The sequence below is a fragment of the Monodelphis domestica genome, chromosome 2 (assembly GCF_027887165.1).
Source record: "Monodelphis domestica isolate mMonDom1 chromosome 2, mMonDom1.pri, whole genome shotgun sequence".
Taxonomy (NCBI): Eukaryota; Metazoa; Chordata; class Mammalia; order Didelphimorphia; family Didelphidae; genus Monodelphis; species Monodelphis domestica.
The window spans coordinates 284,959,074-284,984,517 of record NC_077228.1 but is presented as its reverse complement, the minus strand read 5'-3'; the positions used below and the strand labels follow the sequence as shown (position 1 = coordinate 284,984,517).

The following is a 25,444-nucleotide window of genomic DNA, read 5'->3' as shown; positions in this document are numbered from 1 at the left end:
CTGTGGAGGAACTAAAAAAGGAGTTCAAGAACTAGGTAAGACAGATAGAAGAAAAATGGGAAGAAAAGTGGGGAAAAGAAATCAAAGCAATACAAAATGAAAACAATAGTTTAAAAGGCAAAATTGCCCAAATGGAAAGAGAGACATAGAAATCAAATGAAGTAATAAGCATATTGAAAACCAGAATTGACCAGCTAGAAGAACAGGCAAAAAATGCCAGATGAGGAAAGGAGTGCCATGAAAAGCAGGATAGACCAAATTGGAAAGGAAAATCAAAAGACCATAGATGAAAATCAATCTTTAAATACTAGAATTGGGGAAGTAGAAGTTAATGATTTCACAAGACATCAAGAAATAATAAAAATAAATAATAAAACTAAAAAGAATAAAAAAAATAGAAGGAAAAATGAAATATCTAATTGAAAAAACAACTATACTGGAAAACAGATCCAGGAGAGACAATTTGAGAATTATTGAACTACCTGAAAGCCATGACCAAAAAATAAAGCTTGGACATCATATTACAAGAAATTATCCAAGAGTACTGTCCTGATATTCCTGAACAAGAGGGCAAAAGATACGTTGAAAGAATTCACAGATCACCCCCTACATTAAACCCCTAATTGACAACTCCCAGGAATGTTATATCAAAATTCAAAAGCTTCAAAGTCAAGGAGAAAATACTATAAACAGCCAGAAAAAACAATTCAGATATCATGGAGTCCCAGTAAGGATTACACAGGATCTGGCAGCTTCCACAATGAAGTACAGCAAGGATTAGAATATGATATTCCAGAAGGAAAGCAAATTGTGTCTACAACCAATAATCACTGACCCATTTAAACTGACTATATGCCAACTATGGCTAAGGCCAGAAGTGTTGACCAGATAAGTGTTAGAAGAGAACACTAAAGATAATCAAGCCAATTTAGAATACATCAGAGTGAAAACTTTTGTATAAAAACATGAATAAACTGGAAATGAAAAAAAAATGAAAACACTGGAATAAAAGAAACTGTCAGTTGGATAAAACTGCATCAAAAGCTGTGCCATAGCCAAGATTTATAGGTAATTAACAAATGCCAGATTAAATCAAAATTTTCCAATGGACAAGTGGTCAAATAATCTGGGTAAATTCTTCCAAAGAATAACAAGCTACTAACAGACATAAATGAGGGAAATAAAAACAACTGTGAGGTTTCATTTCACCTTCATAAAATTAGTAAAAATCACAAAAGATAGAAAGAGTTGAACTCCAGGATGAGAACCACATCGATACATTCTTAGCGGAGTTGTGAAATAGTTCATGCATTATGGAAAACATTTGAACAAAAATATCAACTAAAGTTTTCATATTTTTAATCTTTTTGCTGGATACATAACTTAAAAGAGGCCACAAATGGAGGTTATCTCATAGGTCAAATATTTACAGTGTATTTTATGGTGGTAACAAAGAACTAGAAAGAAAGTGGGTAGTCATCAATTTGGAAAAAGCTAAACATTCATAATGTGGACTAGAAATAAGGGATATGAGAAATTCAGGAAAAAATGGAAGGATTTACATGAACCAATGCAGAGTAAAATATGCAGAACCAAGAATAAAATATGAGGAGGCTATCAAGGCAAAAAAGAGCAACAAAATGGAACTATACTTGGCATAACTACAATGACCAAGTTTGGTCATGGAGGAGGATATGCAACTGCTTCCTCCTATCAAAGAGATAGAGGACCATGAGTGTGAAATGTTGTCTAGGTTGTCAAAAAGTGGATTAAATTGGTTGATTCTCTCTATATATATTTTCATTTTTGATTCAGGTGATGTCTTAGTAAATAGAGGAAGTTGGGAGGGAGTATATTTATAAATAAAAAGGAGGGAAAATCCAAGGAATAAAACATTAATTTAAAAGAAGGTGATATCAAGGCACATTATGGACATGGGTGTGTTTGGATTTTTAGCATATTACTACTTTTAATGAACTGAGTTGGCTTCTGTGCTAGGGAGAGATGCGGAGAGGAGAGGCATCAGGCTCAGGGGACACAAAGCTTCAGGGGTTAGTTGAAGACCATCAGATGTCAGTGGCATGATATCCAAAGGACTCAGAGTCCATAAGCAGCAGCATATCTTCCCCTTCATGGTCCAAAGTCTTTCTTAAATTCCAACCCTATTGAGAAAAGATTGTAATTATCAGAATCAAGTCTGACCTGGGTGGAGGAACTTACCTGTTAGTTGTTGGTCTTGGTTTCCTGGGAGATAGGTCAGATAGAAACATTCATTAACTTAACTAGTAAATCTACATCCACAAAAGGGAAGAGAGCAGAACATCTGAGCAAAGCGGAATAAGAAGTTTGTGCTTCTGGGCATGTGTGTGGGCACACTTATGCATGCATGGCACTGAGATAGGGGATTTCCTCTGTATAGTCTCAAAGCTATGTCACAAGATGTGATAATGAATCCTCCAAAGGTTTTTTTGAGCCCTGAGTTCTGGCTTCCTCAACTCTCTTTTTAAAGTCAAGGTGATAAAGAACTGTAGTCAGAGCCAGAGACCACCTCACCTCAGCATCAGGTCCAAAGTCCAGAAAAATCCAAACCCTCCTTCCTCCCTTGGAGTGAACATGGAGGCTTCAGGGCTTTCCTGGGAGTTTCTCACCTTTCTGACTCCTAATGTGAACAGTGAAGCCAACCCCAAAGAAAACCAGTCCCAGCACGAGGCCCCCAACTCCACTCAGCATCTTATTCTGGACAGATCTGGATGGTGCTTCTAGGGAGAAGACAGAATAAGAATCATAATTTTCCTTTCAGGATCCATCCTTCTGAACCATCTGGTGAGCAGATGTAAATGTTGGGGATCCCGCTAAATCTAATCTCAGGGACAATAAGAGGAAGGGAAGCCTAGCTCCTCTATCCCAAAGGAAAGAAAAATATAGGCTGATTATAGAGTTCCTAAAAGAGACTAGCTTCTATTATTGGGGTCATTGGAGATGTCGAGGTCCTAGTTTCCATAGTCCTTAGCTCAACACTGCAATGAGATGGTTGCACTGAGGGAAAGTACAGACTATCCTAGAGAAGGAGACAAGGCAACAGGAGACCAGAACTGGAGGCTGCCATGCCCTGAGGAATATTTAGTCTGAAAGATCAGGAGCTGCTTCTCACCCCAGACCTCAATGATAGGGTTCTGAAGGCTGGAGTGCTCTACTTGGCAGGTGTAGACATGTCCATGCTTGGGGATCATTTCTAGTATCACCAGAATCTGGAAGGTCCAGTCTCCATTACTAATCAGGCCTGTAGACATAACCCCGGCTGTCTCCTCCTGACCATTCAGGAACCACTTGACCTCAATGTTACCAGGATAGAAACCAGTAACAAAACAGACAAGTTGGTTTGGGTGTCCTAAGGGAGCCACCTTTGATGGATACACAGTCACTTCAGGCTTCTCTGGAAGATAAAAGAAAAATCCTGAAGGAGCAAGAGTATATCTTTCAAGTCTAGCCCCCACCTCTGTCACCTCATCCAGCACCAGACCTAGGTCCTCCTTTCTTCTTTAGGCCAGTATATGAACAGGGTTTCTGTTAAACTGGACATTTTAGAGAACAAAAAGTAGTCCCCTGAGTCTGTGGTGCTAAATGATCATGGCTTGGAATCATTAGGATTTAGGGATATGTAGAGAAATCATTGTTAGGTGAGTTTTTGTGACTTCTTATCTTTATCACATAGTCCTTCCCAGAGCATCTCCTCTGTAGATCCACTGAAGAAATCTCTGCATAGGAGATAGTTCAGGCCTTGAGCATCCTGACTCAGAAGCCAAGTGACCTTGGGATAGGCAGAGATAGGACTACATCCCTGTGAATCAAAGTGGCTCAGAGGTGAAGCCCTCATCTCTTGCCCTTGCCATTCCCTTCTCTTCTTCAGTCTCTCCTCACTCTGCCCTTCCCTCTTGTCATATTCCATTCATTACTCACTTTCCCTTCTCTTCTCCTCTCCCATCTTCCCCCTGTGCTTTCCATCTTCCTTTCCTTCCCTTCCCCATCTTCTTTCCTTTTCTATTTGCTCCCCCACCCCTCTGTTGTCCCCACTCACCTCTTCTTTGTATCCATAAGGGCTCCAACAGCCTATAGTTGTCTCTGCAGATGAACACTTGGGCCCGAGCTTGCTCCAGGGCCTCCAGGAGGCTGTTCATCAGCTCTGCAATGGGCCGCCCCAGCTCAGTCAAGGCCACAAACTCTCCTACGTCGCTGTCAAAGCACACTATCTCTTGGCGGTTGTAGATGAGTTTTCCAATATACCGCACGTGCTCAGTCCCATTGACGAAGTGACACTCATTCTTTATTTGCTCCATAAAGTGCTCTGTGGGGTACCCTAGAGGCTGGTTAGCTCTGACAGGCACCAAAGTCACCCCCACACCCTGGCTGACATGGGCAGGGGGAAGCTACAGGCACATGGTCTTCTCCTCTAAGAATCAGACTGATCTTTGAGCTTATGCCCAGCTCTACCATTCTTGGCTCTTACTCTACCTACTCCCCCCCTATCCCCAGCTGGATGGCAAATTCGTTGCTTAGAAGGCTTACCTTATAACACCCTGGCCAGTATTCCCTTAGTTGCACCCCCACCTGCCTTGCAACATATCCATTTCCTACCTCCCCTCTCCCCCAACAAGTCTACAGCTAATGGACTCAACAAAAACATTCCCAGGAAATTATAGCCAACATCCAGCCCAAGTCCTCTTCCCTAGTCTCTGAACCACACAACTCAATATTTCTCCACTGATTCCCCCACATCTACTACCTTTGTCCAGCTCCTAGGCTAGTGCAATTGTCTCCTAATAGACCCTCCCATCCTAACCCCCACATCTCTTTTACTCCAACCCATTCTCCCCACAGTTGCCAAAATGATGTCCCTTAATCAACTCCAGTGTCTCCCTGCTACCTCTAGTATAAAATACTAAATTCTCTTCTGTCTGGCTTATCAATGTCTTCCCAAGGTGACCCCAAACTACCTTTTCAAGCCTTATGACACTCCTGCACTCTTACAGGGCTTTCTTATTGTCCCTCCCATGCCATGCTCCATCACCTCCTATCTCCATTCCTCTGCACTGGCTATCTCCCATGCTAGGAAGGCTGAATCTGTATGTAGATATAGATAGGTATAAAGACAGAAAGATATGTGCATATCTCCACTGTTTCCCTTGAGGGCAGGAACTCTTCTGAATTTTGTTTTCTTTTGGTCTCTAGATCCCCAGTGCCTGTCCCATAGCAGGCCCTAAGTGACTGCTTGTTTATTGATCTTATACTTGCTACCTTCTGTGTTCATCCTCCTCCCAGACATGCAATTTCCTATCTTTCATCTCTATTCATAACAATAATATCTGTCAAATAGTTACATTCACAAACCTTCTAATAACATCTGTCAAGACTCAGTTCATATATCTCTATCCTTATTAAGCCATGCCTAATCACTCCAGGCAGAAGAATCATAGTTAAATGGTCCCTCCTCACTCTAATCCAGCCTCTGTACATCAACCAAAATGATTTTGCTAAAGAAAAATTGTGAACATTTCAATCTCTGACACCCTATCCCAGCCTCAACCCAATTAACTCTATAGCTTCGTGTTAGCTCAAGAAAACAACAGTTCCTCCTCTGTTTGCAGTTTTAAATCTTTTACTATCTGTCTACCCTTTCAGATTCCTTTTTACCCACTCTTCAGCAGAGGTGTCAGACATGAACCTCAAGCCTCATGTGACAACACTTCAGGTGTGGCCAAAACTAGATTAAAATATATTTGTGAAACATTTAACGCAAGTAGTAAAAATACAATAAAGGAAGTAGCATATCAATATATTATTCTCTAAATTATTGTGTAGCCTGCAGGAAAGGTTATTTTTGGTTTAGTGGTCCCTTTTCCTACTGGACTTTGACCCGTTTGCTCTCCAGTTCAGCCAAAAGGTCCTTCTCTCATTTCCACATACGTCTCTCATCTCGGTGCCTTTGTGGCACCTGCCCCCAGGCCTGGAATGCACCCCCTTCTCATCTCTACTTCACACAGTCCCTGACTTTCAGACAAAAGTCTAAGACTATTTTGTCTATGAAGTTCTTTATGGTATGCAGAAGTGCTAATGCCCCTCCTCCCTGAAATAGCTTACATTTATTTTAAATTTATTCTGTATATATTTCTATCCTTATAAACTGTCTTCTCTGTTAGAATCTAAGCCTCTTAAGTGTATAAGACAGTTTGGGTTTTATCTTTCTGTCCCCATCACCTAGGATAGTGTCAGACACATAGTAGGGGCTTAATAAGTGCTTGTTGATTGACAGATTGCTGCTATTTTTTTTGCAGGAAGGCTTCCTGGATTCTGAGAGTAGTAACAAAAAGCCAAGTGATAGTGGTGGGGGATTTAGGGTCAGGATGCATATCGGTCAGTTATAATAGGAAATAATCTCTGACTGAAACAGAGAAGTGGAGATTTAGGGGACATTGGACCTGGAACATGTTTTCAACCCATTAACAGGGGATCATGAACATAAAAGAAATCCCATCCTGGGGCAGTGCCCTTGCTTACTCTAGCTCATAGACTGATTCTGACTATCCTTAGAGGGGATGCACAGAGACAATGCCTGCCATTAACCACAAAGGCTAGCGATGGATTCCAAACACTTTGGCTCCTTACAAGGCTTTCAAATCGTGAAGTCATTCCAGGGAGTGGGTAAGCAAAACAGGAAAGCTCTTCCCCTATGAACACCCACAATGAAGTCAGTTTAGCAGATGAGATCATCTATGTGAAGACGTTTAGGAGGACAGAAAAACTTTGATGGGAGTTTGATGAGGAGAAGAGGGATTCAGAAATCCTGAGAAGGGATGGAAGGCCACACTGTTCCTGGAATAAGGGTTAAAGGGAGGAGGGAGCTCAGGGAGAGGATGGTGGGACCTTGGAGATCAACTTCTTTCATTTACCATCATACCAAGTGCCAACCTGCTCCCAGCCCTTCCTTTGGTCTGAGCCATATGGAGAAGAGTGTTCCTCTTATTTCTCCACCTCTGCTCTTTGGGAGCTACTGCTCAATCCTTACCTGGGCTGTCTCTACCTGTAGCCATCAGAGAAGTCAGCAGCAGCAGGAGGTTTATAATCAGATTTGTCCACATATGGAGCATCCTGGTGACAAGGAAAGGACGAGAGACTCAGAGGAACGGCAGTCAGGACAGCTCCCACCCCTTAGGAACTGTCCTGGGAGCTTTCAGAATCAGAACTTGAGATCACTCTTGTTGGCTTCAGGAATGGGTAACTTTGGTGATGAGAGAACCAATCTATCTAGCTCAGGACTGAATTACATCATCAGTTCCTAGGCAGAGGTTTCATCTGAAAGCTTTCCAAATATTTAAATTTCCCTGGTAGAAAAAGAGAACAGAATTCATAGACTTTCATAATCACTAAGGACCTCAGGACACCTCTTCCCTGGACTATTACAATAGTCTCCTATTTGGCTTGCTAGCCTTTGGTCTGTCTCCTCTGTTGAATCCATAGTGGATGATGATGACAAAATGATATCGCTAAAACTTTCCCCTGCTCAAATACCTCCAGTGTCTCCCGGCTGTCCCTAGAATTAAATATGAAGCGTTTGAAGGTATTCACACTCTGACCTCAGAGACCTCTCTAGTTTCTTGTATAAACATTGGATAAGCACATATTTACATAGGAATTTTTGTGATCTGTGGTTCTGCTAAACTGTACATGGTTGCTACAATGTAGTTTTTCTTTATATATACATACATATATATGTATAAAACAGTGGCACACATTCCATCAGTCAGATAGTTAAATAGATATATTCCTGGGTCAGATAAACATATTAATAATAATTTATTTTATAACTTCCTGCTCTTTCTTAAAAATATAACCACTAGGTACAGCTAAGTGGCTTCATGGATAGAGAGCCAGGTCTGGTGATGGGAGGTCCTGGGTTCAAATCTGGACTCAAATACATCCTAGCTATGTGACACTAGGCAAGCCACTTAACCCCAATGATGTCTATCCCTTATTGCTCTTCTGCCTTGGAAATGATTCCAAGTATCAATTCTAAGACAGAAGGTAAGTGCTTTAAAAACACTATCAGCTGCAGCCAGGAAGATATAAAATATGATTTCAATTGATTGAAAGGACCATTAGTCCAGAGAAATGGGTCTCCAAGTCATTCATTACAGTAATGTCCTAAAAAAGGGCTATGCAAGCCTTAAAGATTAGAACAACTGCAAGAAGGTAATTCACTGGTATCTCATAGAGAAACTGAGAAACTAATGTGGATTCGGCACCAGTAAAAGGTGGGAACCCTAAAGATTTCTGAATCTGACTAAAATCATACACTACCCCAAAAGTATATTTAGAGGAGTACCTGGGTGCCTCAGTGGATTGAGAGCCAGGCCTAGAGACAGGAGGTCCTAGGTTCTGGCCTCAGACAGTTCCCAGCTGTGTGAACCTGGACAAGTCACTTAATCCCCATTGCCTAATCCTTACCACTCTTCTGCCTTGGAACCAATACACAGTATTACTTTCTAAGATGTAAGGATGAATTTGACTATAGATTGGTTATCAACAACAATACAGACATGAATGAAAATGAGAAGTCCAGCAAAATGGGCAGAGCAGACATAACGGAGCAAATAAACTTCTAATGAGGTGAAGGCAAAGAGAATACCCTATGGCCAGTTGTCCTTTAGAGTCTCCTCAGACAGCATCTCTCCAGGACCAAATGGAGATTGGACTGATAAAGAGGGACATCTTTTAGGTCAAGCCTGAGAGTAAGGAGCTTTGCAGTGATACAAATAGAGCCATGGAACTCTCCCTTTTTGGGTACATGCATCAGGGTGATAGTGACCACTAGTAGCAATAGGTATTCCTCCTTAAAGTGTTGGAAACTTGCTAGATTTGGCCCTTTGGGAAGAAGGCCACTCCCTCACCAGTATTTTTTGGAAAGAGCCAGGGGTGTACCAGGAATCAGAGCCAGGACCCCAGCTCATTGCTTGTATAAGATGGTTGATGTTCTAATTATCAAAGCACATAGATACATCTGTAGAGATGGGGGCCAAAGCCAATTATTTGGCAACCTTTTCAAATTGTGGCAGAATTTTTCATTCTCAGGGTCTGCCCCAATGTATCAATAAGTCATCTGTTAAAGATATTGATGTTCTGTTGCCAATCTAAGTTCATCCAGAGTGTTAAAATCAAAGGATTCTTTTTGGGGCCAAAGATATCTATTTCCTAAAGTTAATCTGGTCAAATTGCATTGTCACAGATATTTTTAAAAAATTGACAATTCAAATTCCTTGAAAAGAATCTTTTCCAAATCTAGGGGACACATTATTGTCATGTCTTTAGAAGAAACACACAGTCTAGATGCAATATTTTAGAGTGATTTTTTTTATCAGAAAGATTTGAACCAGAATCTGAGGGACCAAAAAGAAGAATGATTTGAGAACCAGATTTTTTTTTTACCAAACCAGAATTATATAAACAAATTCACTAAACCAATTAACTGAAACTAAATCACTGAACCCCTCATAATAAAAATTTGTGGGGACTGCTAGATGGCACAGTGGATAGAGTGCCAAGACTGGAGTCAGGAGGACCTGGGTTCAAATATTACCTCAGACAGTTCCTAGCTGTGTGATCTATGGCAAGTTATTTAACCCCATTTGCCTAGCCCTTTGTCTTTAGAATTGTTATGGTTACTAAGATAGAAAAGTAAGGGTTCAAAAGAAAAATAAATGTTTATGCCAGTTCAAAGTGTATTTTGGCAGTGATAGTAAGAACACTATAAAACAGAAAACTGGGACAATAACTAAAAAGAATGAGATCTTCAGATTATTTCTGAACTATCCTCACTATAACTTTAAGGTAAATATTGAAAATTTATTTTTATATCCATATATAACCATCTAGTGATCACTTTTAAACAGACCTGAAAGGGAATATTTAACTCAGCTACCTCAAATCTCATAAATTCACTAAAGGATAGGCTTATTTCAGACCCTGATAATTACTTTCTTGTCTACCTCAGGTGGACAAAGATTTTGACCACCCTTGTAGATGCTGGGGGTCCCTGACAATAACCATTGCCACTGTCACTCCTCTCCATGCCTTTTACTGATTCTTGTCACAGATTCTCAATCAGAAATCCTGTAAGTTCACTGTGATGTCACCCTACTATCTAAATAATGGGGAAAATTTGGATTTTTTTCCTCAAGCAAGGAAGAAGATTTAAAATACTACAAGTTCCAGAATTCTGTCTAGAATTTTCTTTTGCTTGTTTAGAATTCATCTAAACCCATCCAAACAGTTATTACAACTATGCAACAGCAAGGTCAAAATATATAAAGGACTTGAATATTAAGGTGAAGGAAAAAAATTAGAAGTAAAAAATATCAGAATATTTTCATACATATGGCCAGAGGGAGACTTCTTAATGAAATGGGAGAGAAACAGAAACAGAGAGACAGAGAGAGTGAGGAATGGGAGTGATGAGAAAGGATAAATTGAAAAATTTTTTGAACAAATCATTCATGTCATCATAAGAAAGGAAGTTATAAATTGGAAAGGATATTTTCATCAAATATTCTTAATCAGTGTCTGATATAAAATAGTAGTAGTCTCTCGGGAACCGAGGATGATGTTTGTCTTTGTGTGTTTTCATCTATGGTGTATAGATGAGTGTGCACAAAGACACTAGTGCATGAATGAGATTTAAGTGGAAAAGTCGATGCACAGAGACAGTCCCACTCTCTCGGCATTGGAAACCTGGGTCCAGTGGCACAAAAAATCGTTACACCTGGAGACTTCCTCAGCTGCATTGGATGGCCGTGTTGTCTTTTGTGCTCCAACATGCCCTAAGCACTCCACAGTGCTTTGCTGCGTCGCCATCTCAGCCGTTGAACCTTCTTATTGGTTTCTTCCGTCTGTTCCGCCAAAGCAGTCTTCACATGTTAGGTGAGCAAAGCCTTGGTTCACCAGGGGTCTACGACCCGATGACTACCATCACAAGGTTTAGCCAGCCTGTCGAAGCCGTTGCCGTTGATATAAAATATATAAAGAGGAAAACACATAAATGACCAAAAGGCATTCCCTAGGTAGTAGGGGTAGTAAAAGTAGAATAACTAATTATTAACAACCAAATGAAAAACACTTCAAAATCATAAATAATTATAAAAATGAAAAATAAAAAAAATCTTGTTTTATCTTCCACCCAAGAAACTGGACATGATGACAAGAAATACATATGTTTAGTATTGGAGGGACTTCAGAAAGACAGACACTCTAGTACTCTGTTGGTGAGGCTATGAATTGGTCTAATTATTCTGGTGTGCCAAATAAAATGCTGAGAGATTGAGTTACAGGTATGAAAAATAAATTTATTGACCAGGCTAGCAATAATCAAGACATTAATGGTCAATGACTCTTTCAGGAATCAAAGAACCTGGTGCAAGGTTGTGGATCATTTTATACACTTCTTCTGTCTCTCTGACAGCCCATTATTCAGCCTTCCCCTGAAAGACAGCTTTAATTGGTGAACACTTGATGATGTCTTGAATGTCTCCTAACTTAATTCATGGTGATGGTGGGAATTATATGAAGAGCAAGATCTTATTATTAGATTCTAGTAGCCCTTGGGTACTTAGGAACAAAGATCTATCTTATTCTAGTCAATCTTCACCTCCACAATCCATATTGCCCTATAGCAATGAAAGGGACAATGTCCAAGGATAGACAGAAGCTTATCGCTTCTGGAAAGCATCTAGTTTAGGTTGGTTCTGTTCACAGAGAACAGAGAACTCAAATTCTCAGATGGAATAAGACCAGTCTCAATTTAGCAGATGCTTTAGGGCAGAAATATAAGGACATTTCTAGGACTGTCAGAGAAATCTCTTTCTGAGCATGGTTAGGGAATAAGGGGAGATTTTGACACAAAAACACATTACACATTAATATTAGAAATCAAATATATATCCTTAAAATTAATTTTCTTCACCAGTAAGCGATTTATAATCAATTTGAATAAGTACTTAAAAGTTCCACATCATTTTGAACATAGATTCTTCTGCTATAAATATACTCCAGGGTCATAAGAAACAGGAAGCATGGCATCACCATAGCCTACCATATTAGTGCCAAAATTTTTTGTAGCAAAGAAATGAAAAGAAAGTGACTCTTCAATTGTTGGTAAATGACTAAACAAATTGTGTATTATGAATGATTATTGGGCCAGAGACAATGGTTATGAAGAGTTGAGAAAACTATGAGAAGACTTACATGAACTAATGTAAAGTAAGTGGAATCAGGAAAAAGTATATATAGACGGCAACAATGCAAATGGTTTATTTTTTGGTTTGATTTATCTAATTCTCAGAGGGAAAGGTTAATGTTGCCTAATAATAAAGTTTTATTGTCTCTTGTAACTCATGTAATTTCTCCTTTGGGAATTTGGATGCTATGCCATTTGGTGAATATCTGTTTAATGCTGATATTACCTTATTGTCTATGGTACCTTTTATCAATATATAATTTCCTTCCTTATTCCTTTTAGTTAGATTAATTTTCACTTTTGCTTTGTCTAAAATCATAATTTCTCCTCCTGCTTTTTTCATTTTAGCTGAAGCATAATAGATTCTTATGCATCCCTTTACCTCTACTCTCTATGTGCTCCCCTGCTCTACCCTTATTTTTTTCCTTGTTCATTTTTTGTTTGATTTATCTAATTCTGAGAAAGGAAAGTTAATGTTCCCTACTCAATAAAGTTTTATTTTTTCTTTTCTCTTTCAACTAATTTAATTTCTCTTTTAGGAATCAGGATGCTATGTTACTTGGTGCATATATGTTTAATGCAATAATATAAATGTAAATAGCAAAAAGTAATACTGAATGTTGTGCAATTCTATTAAGAGAAGAGATATATAAGCAAGGCTAGAATAAACATCTCCAGGATTTCTTCCCTCACCCTTCTCCCAGAGAGACTTTGATTCCTGCCAGGAGGGGAAGCAGAAAGTTCAGGTCAAAGTTTGGTCATTCTGTTCTTTTCAAAGAGAAAGGGGGACAGTGGGCTATAATTCAATTTATTATATATATTCTCTTCAATATGGTTCATGTAGGGGAGATAATTTGGGGGATCAGACTACATTACTGATCCCCATTTATTAATGGAATAATAGAGTTCCATTCTATAGTTTCAAGTTTTATTCCCCTTCCCTCCAAATCCCAGTTCAACAATGAACATTCATAGCAACTAGTAAAGAAACCTATTTATCTAAGTTTATAGTAAAACAGAAATCAAATATATATTCTACATAGAAGACTATATATAATACCACACTGAGTGAATGAGTTCTCTCATTGGGAATGAAATACTTCAGCACACCAAGATAGAAAGGCATAGAACTTGCCCAGAGGGAAATTCCCTGAAGTGTTTTTTATAGTGTTGGGTCATAAAAATCAGGAGGTAGAAATTAACTCCAGTTAATGAAAAGTTGATTGTTGTCCTATGTAGTAGCCAGTATTTTACACACACACACATACACATACACACACACACACACACACACACACACACACACACACTAAAGGCAGAATATACATATCTTGGTAGCTTGTGTGGGAGACTACAGAATACTCCTATATCATCTAAATATTACACACTTGACCAAAATTCTGGCTTGTACTCTTACCAAACATTATTACCAGTTGACATAATATTGATTCAAGTCTTTTTTCTCATCCTGAAGACATTCTGTTTTTGAGAACATCCAGAGATCTCCTATACAAATAATCTTGTAGTTTAACAGCAAACCTATGGCCTCCTTTTTATTTGCAATCTTCAGTGTGAATTATTTTCCTCTTTCACAGAATTCTGTTATACTCATACTGTAAAAAAATTATTGTCTATCCTGAGTTAACACTAACTTAAGTACCTCACTAGATTGTGAAGACAGGATTAACTCTCCTTTGTCTACCTGTTGATTGAATCAACAGAAGCTTGAACTAGGTGGAAGAGTTCACAAACCACTTAGTGAATTCATACCCTATCTAGTGTTAGGTGAGAAGTCAGCAAGATACTTGGAGAGTTCCACTTTTTTTTTTTAACTCAGATAGTCAGAAACTTGTGAATTCTTTTAAGAGTTCACACCCTCAGAAACTGTGAACCCTTTGGATGAGTATTCACCCTTCCAGAAGGTGTGAACTAGTTCCCACAAAACAGTGCCCCCTGGGCAGTGCTAGACAATTTGGAAACTGTGATTGGCCCCTGTGAGGAGGGGAAGAGACATGAAGCCACTATAGGCTCTGAATTTCTGAGGCTAGAGAAGTCTACTCCAAGAAGGAAGTTGGCTTCTAGAAAGAGTTGGACTTCAAGAAGGAAGTCAGCTTAAGGAAGAAGGTTGACTCAAGGAAAATAGTCAGCCTCAGGAATCACCTAAAGCTTCATTGTCTTGACATGCCTCTTGGAGGGAACTTGGGTGAGTGGATAACTGGCTTTCCCTTCCTATCTTCTGGAAAGAATTTAATTACAGTTGAAAGTTAACAAGTCCTGACTGAATTGAGTACCAGAGCAATGTTTAATTAGATAGATTAATGTCTTCTCTACCCTTTTGTAATCCTCTGCTTTCACTCTTTCCACATCTTTTGCAAATAAAAATTTTATGATTTTCATATATTTAGCCAAACCATTAATTTTAACACTTACAACACACACAATATAACTTTTCAAGTACCCTCTTTGTACCTATTAATAGTCTCACACTTTAATTCCTAAAGTGATGAGTCTGAGTAGAAATAACTCACAGTTTAAAGAATAGGTAATGACACAGATAGAACTAAGTGGGGGGAAGCAAAATTACAGAAGTATGAATAAAGAAATCTAATATAGTTGTAAGGATTTCAAGTCCTTAAATATATTAAAAAGGAATCAAATCAATGATGAATAGTCAGAAAATTCTTGATCAGCTAGTAGATAAATTTGCTTTTATCATTTAATATTTTTATCAACTGTTTTCATCCCTCTTCCACAGTTTTTGTTAGGTGTTGGAGTATAATATCATAATTTTTGAGGGCATTCACAAATGATCTCCAGTAAAAACTCAAATCCATGGAATAATTACTATGCTGGTCATAAAGATTCAAAATTCTTTCTAAGGCAAGCATACCCCAGTATGACTCATCAGATGATCTACTAAGTTAATAATGATAATACTGTAAACAAGACCCTTGCTGATTTTCAGGCAGGTTGAGATTCTTGCCATCCTCCAAAGTTACATCATTGAAGTTGTAAGATTTAAATTAATGTCCAATAACTCCAAGTATTATACTTTTTGTGTAATTGAAGTAGAAGAAAAAAAATAAAACTACAATGCTTAAGTATGACCACATGACTAAAATTCTCCTGCCTGGCTCTCACCCAACCTCCACAACTGCCTTCCTAGGAATAGAGCTAGAGGGCAGAGCTACATCCACAACTTTATCTTGAAAGCATAAGCACATAATGTGAGAACAAAAATGGGAAGCTGGGAAAGAGAGTTCTAGGGAGAAAATTCTAATTACACAATCACTCCCCCCCCATTCCATTGGGAGACGAGCATATAGGAATGTCCCAGATTTACATGCATAGTTTCCCCAATGAATCAGAACACATAAACTTATATCTCTAAAGATATTTAACTAGAGGTACATACAATATTGCACTTTCTAAGGGGAAATTACAATAATTTGGGGACAAGAGGGAAATGAAAGAGAACAAAACTAATGATTGCTAAGTGCATTGACAAAAAGCCAATTAGGATGCAATCCCCTTTGAACTTAGAGTTTACATTCAAAATAATGTATTCCCCCTCCCCCCCCCCCCCAGTTCAATTAACTACATCCCAAAGTTTATTCTAGATCTTTTGGTGCAGTGTGTGGTTTCTGCAGGGTTTTTTTTTTTTAATGGCACCTTCTCCAAACAGTTCACTTTCTTGATTCAGGGAGGTAGCAAATTTCTTATCCTAAAATTACTTTGAAAAAAGGAAAACATTTATAAATCCAGAATTTTATGACAATAATACAATCCCTGCTGAGGAGGTGTTGACAAACACACATCTCACCCTGAGATACATGGCTGAGTTATGAAGTATATGAATCAATTGTCGAAAGAAAATAAAAAATGCAAAAAGTTCAAATAAAAGAGAAAAAAGCAACTTTTGGATGAAACATAAAATATCAAAGTCTCATGTGTAAAAATTCTAAGTAAGGAAGAATAAGCCTGTGTAGACCCAGAAGCCTGCTTAACTCAAAAAGCCTAACTAGGTCTAGAAGGGCTGACAGTGGGCAGAGAGACTGATTCAAAACTGAGAGAATTTAAGAGGCAATAAACTTTATTATAAATGAGAGGATTATAATTAAGCTAGTGTATTTAGAATAGATATGGGAATTAGTATAGATTAAGGAGTGATAAGAAGGCTCAGGATAACCTGAGCAGAAAGCAAGTTCTTGTAAACTAGAGGGAAGTGGGTAAAAGTTTAGTTCCATGTTAGATTTAGGGAACCTATCCTCAACTTTTGTTACCTTTCCTTACCTTTCCTCAAACCTTTTCTTTAATACATATTAAATAGAGTTTTTGGTTTCATAAGCTGCCTCCAAGCACTGTTACTCTCAGCTTTGATTGACTACAAACATTAAAAAGATACTAATCTAAACCCCCCTCCCCCCCCCCCATAACATTCCTATAGGAACAGTTCCTGGCCATTCTTATTTACATTTGTTGCAACATTATTATTTTAAAAAAAAAAACATTATTTTATTTGGTCATTTTCATACATTGTTCATTGGAAACAGATCATTTTCTTTTCCTCCCCCCCTTACCCTCCCTTCCCTAGCCGACGGGCGATTCATCTGGGTATCACATGTGTCCTTGCTCTGAACCCATTTCCTTGTTGGTATTCACATTAGGGCGCTCATTTAGCATCTCTCCTCGATCATGTCCCCTCAACCTCTGTAGTCAAGCAGTTGCTTTTCCTCAGTGTTTTTACTCCCTCAGTTTGTCCTCTGCTTGAGGATAGTTTTTTTTTTTCTCTTAGATCACTGCAGGTTGTTCAGGGACATTGCATTGACACTAATGGAGAAGTCCATTATGTTCTCTTGTACCACAATGTGTCAGTTTCTGTGTACAATGTTCTCCTGGTTCTGCTCCTCTCGCTCTGCATCACTTCCTGGAGGTTGTTCCAGTCTCCATGGAATTCCTCCACTTTATTATTCCTTTTAGCACAATAGTATTCCATCACCAACATATACCACAATTTGTTCAGCCATTCTCCAATTGAAGGGCATCCCCTCATTTTCCAATTTTTGGCCACCACAAAGAGCACAGCTATGAATATTCTTGTACAAGTCTTTTTCCTTATTATACATTTGGGGTACAAACCCAGGAGTTCTATGGCTGGATCAAAGGGCAGACAGTCTTTTATTGCCCTTCGGGCATAGTTCCAAATTGCCCTCCAGAATGGTTAGATCAATTCACAACTCCACCAGCAATGCATTAATGTCCCTACTTTGCCACACCCCCTCCAGCATTCATTACTTTCCTTTGCTGTCATGTTGAACAATCTGCTAGGTATGAGGTGATACCTCAGAGTTGTTTTGTTTTGCATCTCTCTGATTATAAGAGATTTAGAATACTTTTTCATGTGCTTATTAATAGTTTTGATTTCTTTAACTGAAAATTGCCTATTCATGTCCCTTGCCCATTTTTCAATTGGAGAATGGCTTGATTTTTTGAACAACTGGTTTAGCTCTTTATAGATTTGAGTCATTAGACCTTTGTCAGAGGTTTTTGTTATGAAGATTGTTTCCCAATTTGTTGCTTTCCTTCTAATTTTAGTTATATTGGTTTTGTTTGTACAAAAACCTTTTAATTTGATGTAGTCAAAATTATTTATTTTGTATTTTGTGACTCTTTCTAAGTCTTTCTTGGTTTTAAAATCTTTCCCTTCCCAAAGGTCTGACATGTATACTATTCTGTGTTCACCTAATTTACTTATAGTTTCCTTCTTTATGTTCAAGTCATTCACCCATTCTGAATTTATCTTGGTGTAGGGTGTGAAGTATTGATCCAAACCTAATCTCTCCCACACTGTCTTCCAATTTTCCCAGCAGTTTTTATCAAATACTGGATTTTTGTCCCAAAAGCTGGGGTCTTTGGGTTTGTCAAAGACTGTCTTGCTGAGGTCATTTACCCCAAGTCTATTCCACTGATCCTCCTTTCTGTCTTTTAGCCAGGACCAAATTGTTTTGATGACCACTGCTTTGTAATATAGTTTGAGATCTGGGACTGCAAGGCCACCTTCCTTTGCATTTTTTTTCATCATTTCCCTGGATATCCTTGATCCTTTATTCTTCCAAATAAACTTAGTTATGGTTTTCTCTAATTCAGTAAAAAAGTTTTTTGGAAGTTCAATGGGTATGGCACTAAATAGATATATAAATTTGGGTAGGATGGTCATTTTTATTATGTTAGCTTGTCCCACCCATGAGCAATCAATGTTTTTCCAATTGTTTAGATCTAGTTTTAATTGTGTGTAGAGTGTTTTGTAATTGTGTTCATATAGTTCCTGCAACATTATTTCTAACAATACAATAGTGCTATTGAACTTCACTTCAACTATTAAATGGATCCTTACCTCTTGTTACAAACAACTCAAAGGTGGCAAATTATAAGTAATAGGTAGTGATGTTACTAGATATTTGAAAATCACTTCTGAATACCCCTTAAAATCAGTTGAGATTTTTAGCTCATTAAATTCTCCAAAGTTTGTATATAGGTTTTAATCAGTTGATGGAGTTCATCCATCAACATCTATGTGACAATTAACAAAGGTATAAAGGAACAAAAGGTCATTAAAGTAACATGTGACCTCAATGGATCTGGTGACAAGCCTAGCATCCATAAGGACCTATGGTTTTGTCACAGAAAAAGCTTTGTCCAAGTTGTTTATGGACTTTTATAATGGTATTTTCTCCAGTCAATCATAGGGGGAGGTTACAAATAAAGACAATGCGACAGAATATATAGTTTACAGAGGTCCATCCAGCAGCCTCTCTGAGGACCCAGGGTTGTCTGCCCAAGTATGATGTCATGGTTGGATAAATGAGATGAGACACATTGTGCATTCAGACCACATATGCAGGCATCACACAGTGCTCTGCCATAGTACCATGGTATATTTATTATGTAGGTTTTTGGTATACACAAATAATCAATTCTCTACATGTGTGACATTCTACAGTTTGTTTGGATATTATCAAATCACCTAAGCAACACTCTTGTGATATTACTACAACAAAGAGTTCAGTGATCATTTACTAGGTTTCTACAACACTCTGTGATAGATATGATTAATGTGAATAAAGCCATTTGTAGGTTAGTACCCCTTGATCTGCCAAGAGGATCATTGCGCTTTTGGTCAGCTTTCAGTATGCATCATAATTGCTTGAGAGATGAACAACAAAACATATTTGTATCTAGGTGTGAGGAATTTAGGCAAACCAATTTTGAGGTTTTCCTCAATTTACAAGTTCTGTTTTTCGTGTGTTACTTTGAAGTGCCTAGCAATAACAAATTCATTCGAGTGTGGTAACTGTAGGACGAGATTCATTATAGTACTCAACCTTTTAGCTGGTGTTTATTGTAGAACCTTGGAGCGTATCTTGTGCTTGAGAAAGGAGGGGTCATGGGCACTAATCTTTGGGCTTTTATTCTGTAATTGTAATCTTTTGGGGGTAATAACATAGGGGGATTAAAGTAGTATATATATTTACTGATCCTATAAGTATTTGCTCTCATGTTATTTCTCCTGTATTGGGGAGAGAATAATAATCATAACAAGTCCACTAGTGGGGAAAATTTGGGGAAAGAAGTCACAAAGGGGGATCAGCAGGGGGCCCTCATTCTGGGGTCTGCTTTGCTGACCTTCCTTCCTCAGACAGTAACCTTGTCAATCCGTTGGGGTATGATGGCCTCTGGCAATAGCTAATAGCCAAAGCATAGTAACAGAAAGTGACAGTATAACAGAATATTATAGATTAGGTCAATATGTGAACATAAAACCAAATTAAATCTTAAAACAAACAATCAGTAAATATAATAAGTGTGACAGGATACAGGCACTCATTGTTAACATCAATAAGGCAATGGAGTCTGAAAAGACTTAAAATTCACCTCCAGACTCATTGAGGTTCCTTCCCCTCCTGAGTATCATCACCCATCTATATTCCTTTGGTCACGCTTCTGGGGTTCCCCATACTGAGGGGGATTTCTGCACTGAACATAGTGTGCATGAACCCCATATTGGATTTGTTGCAGAGACTGGGTAGAATCTTCCTTCTGCATCTTGAGATTACTCAAGATATACTTCAGTTACTTTTTCTTGATGAGGAATGGATAAATTTCAAAGTATCCAGTTGGTACAAGTACTCCTTGGAATGGTAGTAAGAAAAGACATCCTAAAACTGGGGTAATGCTCTGCTCTTTCATAGAGTGGGTCATGCTTTTAAATCAAATCATTAAATTGGTTTGGAATTCTACTTCCTAACAGTATGGGAGAGTTCAGGTTTAGTTAAACATCTCACACCCTACACCAAGATAAATTCAGAATGGGTGAATGACTTAAATATAAAGACGGAAACTATAAGTTAATTAGATGAACATGGAATAGTTTATGTGTTGATTTAGAATCTTGAGCCCTAGAGACTACATTTCCCACACCCCCTTTTCCTTTTCCTATTTTGCGTGTCCGTATGTGAGAAGAGTTTTGAGTGTGGTTTCCACCCACGTGAGGCTTGCTGGTTCCTTGGCGGGATTGGGAGGAGCGGCTTTTTAGTTTTTGCTAGCCTTACTTCCTTGTTCGTCAAGATAAATATTTAATAAATATTATTAAATATAATACTTGGAGTACTGGATATTAATTTTAATCTTTACAATTTTGGCAACCATGAAAGGACTCTAGAACTCAGTTTTTCTTTTTTCTTTTCTTTAAAGCCAGCAGCCGGTTACAGCTGAGCAACTCAGCAGTTTAAAACTGCTGGTTTGCAAGCAAAGCCACTTGCCCAGCTATGGCTCATTCCTCTAGCTCTCCTCCCACCTTCTGAGTCTCTGGCAGCTGTGAGTATTTGAGTATCTTTACACACTGGCTGCCCTGCTGCACCCAGCTGCCTTAATTTAGGGGACTTGATGGAAAAATCACTCCCCGTTGTCTCAGCCACAGCACCCCGGCCTCACCTAGGTGCTGAAGCCTAGTCACACCTGTCTTGGCTTCTCCTACCCGTGGCCCAAAGCCACGGTTGGGTTTTTTTTCTTAACCAGAGCTAGTTCAAGTCTGTCCCCCTTCCCCCCCCCCCCCCCCCTTTGCATTGCTGCTGCTTCTGCTGCTTCCTCCACTTCTCCTGCTCTGATATTCATTCTAGCTGGTGAGTATAAGCTTCCCTCTCCCTGCTGGACAGCTGATTGCTCCCGAGGCTCCACCAGGGTCTTTGCCTTGGCTGGGAGGGTTCTAGCCTTCTTTTTTTTTTTTTAACCAGCCCTAACCATGCCCCTAACCTCTCCCAGTTGTAGTTCTGCCTCTTGACTACTAGAGATCAATATCAAGCACTGATATTTTTCTTCTCTTTTCTTCTTCCTTCCCCCCTTCTCTTCTCTTCTCTTCTCTTCTCTTCTCTTCTCTTCTCTTCTCTTCTCTTCTCTTCTCTTCTCTTCTCTTCTCTTCTCTTCTCTTCTCTTCTCTTCTCTTCTCTTCTCTTCTCTTCTCTTCTCTTCTCTTCTCTTCTCTTCTCTTCCCCTTTCCTGCTTAGCTACAGTGGTTGTTTGCTGCCACCAGATGGCAGCAATAAATAAATAAATAATTTTTAAAAATATAATTTTTTCCTTTAAAAAAATCCAATAAAATAATTAAAAATTAAATATGCTAAATGCCTTCACCTTCTACTCCACCCCTTATAATAATAATTTTAAAAATCAACAAAAATATACATTATTTTTTTCCTTTTTTGATCAAAATGCTAAGCAGCATAAATGCTACCATGCATGAAAGTTGCTTGCTTTTTGCCCAATTAGAAGCATGTAAAATTTCAATGGGGGGGGGTTGGGTCACAGGAATCAGTGGATACAACCTTTGATTTTCCAGACCCTGACATCTTACTGCCAGTTGTCCCTATCCACCCCCCCACCTATACTAATGAGCCCCATGTAACATTTAAGGTTGGTAACACCTATTATGATTGCCTTTTGGACACTGCAGCTTTCCAGTCTATATTGAAGAGTACACCTGATTCGTATTGTAGTTCCATTGGCTCAGCTAATGTCAGGGGGCGGGTATCAGGGACACCCTTAAAGGTTCCCAAGCTTTCCCCTAGAATAGTGTTTGTAGGACCCCTTAGTGTGGAACACTCTTTCCTCTTAATGCCTGGCTTCCCTTTAAATTTGCTGGGGAGGGACCTTTTGTGCAAGCTTAGGGCCAAAATAACTTGTTCTCCAGATGGCTCTATGACACTGGAACTGACTGAGGAATCCTTAACTTTACTCCCCGTACTTCTTTCAAATACTCAGAAAAAGAAGGAGACTCCTAATTTTGAGATCACAACTGATATACCTGAGTCTCTCTGGGCCACATCTTCTTATGATGTTGGCCACTTAAATTGGCTGTCCCTGTCCAAATTCAAACAGAAACAATTGCGTTATAAAGAGACACCCTGTAGTTTCCATTATAATTAATGTTATTTCTTCTATTCCTAGCAGAGCTACATATGTTACAGTAGTAGACTTGTGCTCAAGATTTTTTCTCTATACCCATACATGAGAACTCCAGGCATATCTGCTTTCACCTGGAAGGGCTCCCATGGACCTGGGCTCATCTGCCCCAAGGTTCATGGACAGTCCTACTCTGTTCACATGATTTTTAACTGCTGATACAGATACCATAAAATTTAAATACAGTCATTTAATTCAGTATATGGATGATTTACTATTGGCCTCACCAAATGGTGAAACATGCCAACAAACAGTGGTGTCTCCTCAAGGTACAATATTTAGGCTTTATTTTAACTGCTGGGTCCCATTTAATTTCTCCCAAGCATAGTGAAAATATCCAAAAGTTATGTGCTTCTACCACTAAAAAGCAACTGAGAGCTATTCTTGGAGCAACAGGATTTTGCCGGCAGTGGATTCCTTGCTCTGGTGAAATCACTAAGCCCCTTGTAGCACTCAGAGAAAACTCAGTCTCTGAACCACTTAAATTGGAAACAAAACACCTAACAGCTCTTTCAAATTTAAAACAAGTTATCCTGTCTGCCCCTGTCCTAATCATATCAAATTGTGATAAACCATTTACCTTATATGTGCATGAACAAAAAGGGGTAGCTTCAGGTGTTCTCACTCATTTTTTGGGACCTGCTCAACACCCATTATTCAGCATTTTATTGAGCCCAGCTTGACCCAATAGCTGCTGGAGCACCACCATGCCTTAGAGGAATAGCTGCCACAGCTTTAGTGGCAACCAAATGTGCCGATCTGGTATTGGGATGCCCTCTGACCATTATGTGCCCACATGAGGTTGAGGCATTGTTATTAAGACATAGGACACAGGCATTTACTGACCAAAGGATTACTAGGTATGAGATAACCCTATTAAATAATGAACATATACTAAAATGCTGTGGAGTTCTTAATCCTGCAACGTTGCTGCCTGATTTGCTAATTTCTGGAGAACCTTTACATGATTGTACATCTTTAGTGTCCACTGTTCATAAACCTCGTAATGATTTATTGGACACCACTTTGGATGATTCAGATTTAATATTATTTACAGATAGTTCTTCATTTATGAGGGATGGTGTGAGCTATAAAGGAGCTGTGGTAGTTACTGAATTTGATACTCTGTAGTTAGCTTCCTTGCCCTCTGTAGCAGTCCACCCCTAGCTATGGGCAAGGGGAACAGCTGGTATGTACAGATTGCCTTAGAAGAGAGCATGCTCAGTCTTGAGCATGCTCAATATTGCACATGGCTGGGAAAGCTCTGACCCTTGACCCCAGCTTCCCCCAGGTTAGGCGGGAACACAGGTTTCTTTGTGCTCACCTGGTTAAGAGAAACCACACCTATACCTTGTCATTAACCAATGAGAATCATCCCTATGTACTGTGTATATTTGCATATCAAAGATTATATTTAGCCCAGCAAGCTCCGCCTCTCTCTCTCTCTCTCTTTCAGGATGGCTGATGGCTGTCCTTGCTGGAGCCTGGCCTTGGGCCAGGCTCCATTTCTAATCTTTCTCTATCATCTCTCTGACCTGTGTGGTATTAAATGTGGATCTCTGGACTGGTAAAAGCCTTTGGAAGGGTCCTTTGATCAGAGCTTAGCTGTGGCTCATGGAAAATTAATAAAGACTCATTCCTGCCACCACATATCTCTACTTCAACTCCGTCATCCCCCTCGTGGTATCTAAAACTTCTATCCTGTCTCTATCTTCCTACCTTAAAACTTCTCGCGGGCCGGGAAGTTTTATATGGCGCCTCAACATGACCAGGACTCGCACCTGGCACTTTCTCATGGCATTCAACCCTTTTATTTCTGCACAGCTGGTCGGCAGGGCATGCCCCAGACACGAGGGTGAGGAGGCTTGGTGATGGCTTGAGTCTGAGGGAGTTTTCCAGTTCTCTTGGCCAAGAATGGTAAGTCTTCCTCTGCTCGAGGTGGTTGATTGGTTCCTCTAACCCTGCTCGACTCTTAATGTCGTTGCTTGAAGGGGGAGGAAGTGAGGTCTCAAGAGCTTAACTGCCTGAGACTAAGATTGGAAAAATATTGGGGGCCATATAAAACTTCCCGGCCCGCGAGAAGTTTTAAGGTAGGAAGATAGAGACAGGATAGAAGTTTTAGATACCACGAGGGGGATGACGGAGTCAAATTAGAGATATGTGGTGGCAGGAATGAGTCTTTATTAATTTTCCATGAGCCACAGCTAAGCTCTGATCAAAGGACCCTTCCAAAGGCTTTTACCAGTCCAGAGATCCACATTTAATACCACACAGGTCAGAGAGATGATAGAGAAAGATTAGAAATGGAGCCTGGCCCAAGGCCAGGCTCCAGCAAGGACAGCCATCAGCTATCCTGAAAGAGAGAGAGAGAGAGAGGCGGAGCTTGCTGGGCTAAATATAATCTTTGATATGCAAATATACACAGTACATAGGGATGATTCTCATTGGTTAATGACAAGGTATAGGTGTGGTTTCTCTTAACCAGGTGAGCACAAAGAAACCTGTGTTCCCACCTAACCTGGGGGAAGCTGGGGTCAAGGGTCAGAGCTTTCCCAGCCATATGCAATACTGAGCATGCTCAAGACTGAGCATGCTCTCTTCTAAGGCAATCTGTATATACCAACTGTTCCCCTTGCCCATAGCTAGGGG

The 25,444-nt window shown here is 39.3% G+C and overlaps 1 protein-coding gene across 1 annotated transcript; it reads right to left on the bottom strand.

The window, feature by feature from the left end:
* Positions 1-1,352: 1,352 nt before the first annotated feature.
* LOC130457006 (DLA class II histocompatibility antigen, DR-1 beta chain-like) lies at positions 1,353-7,190 on the bottom strand. Its single transcript, XM_056814845.1, has 5 exons — positions 7,061-7,190; positions 4,076-4,342; positions 3,152-3,433; positions 2,649-2,759; positions 1,353-2,162 (listed from the first exon to the last, which is right to left on the bottom strand). The coding sequence occupies exons 1-5, from the start codon at positions 7,140-7,142 to the stop codon at positions 2,131-2,133; spliced, it is 774 nt and encodes a 257-aa protein (XP_056670823.1). The 5' UTR covers positions 7,143-7,190; the 3' UTR covers positions 1,353-2,130.
* Positions 7,191-25,444: the final 18,254 nt, after the last annotated feature.

What these genes read in the sequence shown, in the direction of transcription:
- LOC130457006 (XM_056814845.1), bottom strand. Translation starts at nt 7,142, where the DNA reads ATGCTCCATATGTGGACAAATCTGATTATAAACCTCCTGCTGCTGCTG. An exon ending in TACAGGTAGAGACAGCCCAG is followed by an intron (nt 4,343 to 7,060) that starts GTAAGGATTGAG and finishes GGTACCCCACAG; the next exon opens with AGCACTTTATGGAGCAAATA. An exon ending in CTTATGGATACAAAGAAGAG is followed by an intron (nt 3,434 to 4,075) that starts GTGAGTGGGGAC and finishes TTTATCTTCCAG; the next exon opens with AGAAGCCTGAAGTGACTGTG.